Genomic DNA, 4234 nt, shown 5'->3' with positions numbered 1-4234 from the left:
ATAGAGCTAAATTTCAAGTTCCAAATCTGCTTCTTCGCTGTCCAGGTTGGAAGGTTACACTGTTGTATTCTTTAACTCCAATAAAGAAAGTGGTGTCACCCTCCTGACTGTGCAGAGATGTAAAAATTACACATATGGCTGGACAGAATTAAAAGTCCTTTTTGCAGATAAGACAGATATGTATGTTGCGGGTTGTCTAGAGTTTATTTTTTACCCCGATACCGAACGGCACTCCTTTAAACCTAAAGGAAACGTACACTTTCAAAACAAATCATTAACAAATTGTATTTAGAATTTTTCGGAAACCATCAATTCAAACTATACGATATGCGGTACGGTGGCTGGAAGAGGTAAAGATAAGTCGGAGATGCCGGAGGAAAAGGGTTTGTCTGTTTTTTTATGAATATCACAACAAACTTGTTTTAAATTATTCATGGATAAAAGATACTGTTTGAAATGCTCAAATATTTATTTTGGATTGAATTCAAGCTATTTGGTATCTGAAAGAATCCCAAATATGATCTGACAATGAAATAGACTGACAGAATGGAATGATGATACTGCATGATTAATGATAAATATAGCGCCTCAGCTCCTAGAATTTTATTGTACATGACAATGGCAAAGTGCACTTATTCTTTTTGGCCATCCCACATTCTGAACTACCTCCTCCGACCTCCCCAGATGCACACTTACCTGTATCCCATGTCCCCAACCTCTGGCATTTGTTTACATTCTTCCCCAAAATCTTCTGTGCACAAACTGCCACAGAAGTCCATGGAGAGGTAATGCGTGGGGGGGAGTCCTTCACAACACCTTAGATATCCATGGGGAGCTACTGCACAGGTAGAGTGTTATACAGAACCATAGAAGTCCATGGGAAGCTCTTGCACAGGTGGAGACCTACAAAGCACCATAGAAGTCCATGGGAAGCTAATGCACAGGTGGATCCCTACACAGCACCATGGAAGTCCATGGGACGCAAGTGCACTGGTGGAGCCCTACATATCACCATAGAAGTTCATGGGGAGGTACTGCACAGGTGGAGCTCAAAAAAGCCCCATATATGTACATGAGAAGCTACTGCACAGGTTGAGCCCTACACAGCACCACATAAGTTCATTGGGAGCTACTGCACAGGTGGAGCCCTACACAGCACCATAGACGTCCATCGGGAGCTACTGCACAGGTGGAGCCCCACAGAGCACAATAGATGTCCATGGGGAGCTACTGTGCAGGTGGAGCGCTGCACAGCACCATTGAAGTCCATGGAAAGCTATTGCGCAGGTGGAGCCCAACACTGGACCGTAGAAGTCCAAGGGGAGCTACTGTGCAGATGGAGCTCTACCAGCACTATAGAAGTCCATATGAGAGCTATTGCTGGTAGAACCCTACACAGTGCCAAATAATTCCATGGGTAGCTACCGTGCAGATGGAGCGCTTAAGGTCCAGCAACTTTGCTAATAATAAGCTGTTATAATAATTGTTAAAAAATGTTCTTGATGAGAACTATGGATATTATTATGTCACAATCTTCTTACAATCTATTTTAGATTAACTATGATAGACTATGACTATCCTTTCATTAGTTTGCATGCATCAAGCATTAGGCCACTTAATTAAAAAGCTCAGGGACTCATCAGAACAGAACGGGGACGCATGACAGGGGTGAGCTGTGCGCTTTCTGTTCTTGGTTTACTCATCAGAACAGTGACTTATATCTTATCAGGCAGCTCAATGCCATACACGCACATACAGACACACACACACACACACACACACACACACACACTGCCTGAGCAAAAAAAGTCACACACTCTAATATTTAGTTGGACCGCCATTCACTTTGATTACGGTGCACATTCTCTGTGGCATCGTTTTGTTAAGCTTATGCAATTTTTCACCAAGATCTTGTAGTGATGATGGGAGAGTCGGACCTCTGGGTAAAGTCTTCTCCAGCACATCCCGAAGATTCTCAATGGGGTTAAGGTCTGGACTCTGTGGTGGCCAATCCATGTGTGACAATGATGTCTCATGCTCCCTGAACCACTCTTTCACAATGTGAGCCCGATGAATCCTGACGTTGTCATCTCGGAATATGCCCAATGTGCCATCAGGGAAGAAAAAAATCCATTGATGGAAAAACCTGGTCATTCCGTATATTCAGATAGCAGTGACCTCATTTTTTTAGGACATAACACTGCTGAACCTGGACCTAACCAACGCCAGATCATAACATTAGCCAAAATCCAGGTGGTGACTCTTCTTTTGGCCAGTCAGTGCAGTGACGTGCAGTACCTCTTGTTCCGGGTGAGGTTGTCGAAGCCCCTCCCCGTCAGACTGAGCCCCCCCCGTATGACTAAGCCCCACCTCCAACCCATCCCCAAGCTAGTAAAGGAGGAAGGGAGGAGACTGTCCTTCACTTGCTCCTCACTGCTGAGGCATTGAGATCGATGGCCTCAGTGTTTTTCTTTTTTTGATTGGACAGCTTGGACCAATGGCGCTTTGCGCCATTGGCTTTGCCATTAGTCCAAGCCATTCACAGAACTCACACCTCTAACAAAGAGTAGAGGCTGTGACAGCTCTGGCTTCAAATAGTTAGGCTACACAAGCAGTGGGGAAGCCCGCTGCTGTGTAACCTAACTACCTGTCAAAAGCTGGATGCAGCGTTGCCTGTAATTAACATCCAGCGCTCGGTCGATGATCGGTTACATAGCGGGGAGGATTTCCCTGTTGTGTAACCTGCTAGAAGCTGATCTGAATGAAGAAAAAGCTGTCAGCTTCAGACTTGAAGCTGACAGCTTTTTCCTCCACAATTCTAGGTGAGGCTCGGCTTCACCTGCCTCCCCTGACCGCATGTCTGAGTCAGTGTATATATCAATTAAACAACTTAGTCATTTAAGATATCTAAATTGCAACACAAGCTACTTGGTAGTGTGTGTGTTTGTGTGTTGGGGGATTTAAAGCGCAAAATAAATGAGCTAAACATCTTAGTAGATGCCTTTAGAAAGCGATGCTCCTTAGACTAGTGTTGACAAACCAAGCCTGAAAAATTCCCGTGCATTCCGCAATCACATAATCACCAACAGCCACATTTTTTTCTGCTGCCCGCACTAACTAATACGTTCACAGCTTTAAAAGAAAGATTCTAATGATCGCCGTCATAAACACATATTTCTGAAAGGCCCTTTTGTAGAAGGAACTGGATTTTATAAATAGGCGATATGTGGTGGTCATAGTGCGGAAGCCTTTGTGCGTCACATAAAAAAAATTAACTGCATTAAACACAGCCGGCATTATCATATTAATGACACATTTCTCATATTTGTAGAAGAGATCAAAGTCTGGGTAATTAAGAGACCATGATGAATAACATCAAACCTTGAGATGGAAGTGCTAACAAAGGCTCTGAGTTGAGTATAATTCAGAAGAAGTCAAACAAAACGGCTGAACGTATAGATTTGTGGCCCCCCGATGAAGATTGAAGTATAGGGTTGGAGGCAACAGATGGTGGTACAGTGGGGGAAGATGAATGCACGATTCTTAGAGAGGAGTATTAATAAAAAGGTATGAGTACACGAGTAGGTATGAGGGGAATCTGCATAGTTTAATGACACATGGAAGCGCGCTTTGAAGACGGTCTAATATACACACTCTGTGGAATATTTGCTCTTCTTGTCTTACCTTTATTCATATCAATGAGCTGCTTCTTTTTCTGCATCCGTTCCATCTTCTCACGTTCAGCTTTTTCCTTTGCTATCTTGGCCCTTTTCATCTTCTCTTCCATTTCTCGCCTCTTGTTGTTCTCTTTGACTGCCTCCTGCAAGACAAGGGAGGGATACCCATTAGCAACATGACCTTCTAATGATAGCTACATAAAGGCAGACTTATTTGAAGGAACGGAGTCTACTGACAAGTGTGTTTGTATAAATAAGTTGTGAAGGGTAAACGGGCTCAACTGGTATTGGCAGCGGTAAACCATGCACTGGACAGGTACAACCAGGAATAGTCTGTGCAAGTTTGTCCGGCACTTTTATTCAGAAAGGCAGCAAACAAACACAGGTTCAGTGCTGGCAGGCTTTGTAAAGGAGGCCAAAGCATACAATAAACAAACATTTGATCGGATGAGCCACTAAATTCAGATCCGTTTCTGACTAACAGGGTTTCTTCTAATGGTTTTCACACAACAAACATGCAACACATGTATCTTTTAGTATTCTGTCAGCACTCAGCA

General features: G+C 43.5%; 1 protein-coding gene across 1 annotated transcript in view; it reads right to left on the bottom strand.

Moving 5' to 3' along the window:
* The window catches only part of DIAPH2 (diaphanous related formin 2), a 909560-nt gene that overhangs the window by 172736 nt on the left and 732590 nt on the right, over positions 1–4234 (bottom strand). Inside the window, exon 25 of the mRNA XM_018576282.1 lies at positions 3685–3820. Coding sequence (XP_018431784.1) covers positions 3685–3820 — 136 coding nt within the window. The remainder of the gene's footprint in view (positions 1–3684; positions 3821–4234) is intronic.

This window comes from Nanorana parkeri, unplaced genomic scaffold (assembly GCF_000935625.1).
Source record: "Nanorana parkeri isolate BGI_ZX_2015 unplaced genomic scaffold, ASM93562v1 scaffold62, whole genome shotgun sequence".
NCBI classification, from domain to species: domain Eukaryota; kingdom Metazoa; phylum Chordata; class Amphibia; order Anura; family Dicroglossidae; genus Nanorana; species Nanorana parkeri.
The sequence above is the reverse complement of the archived record's forward strand: the minus strand, read 5'-3'. Positions and strand labels throughout refer to the sequence as shown.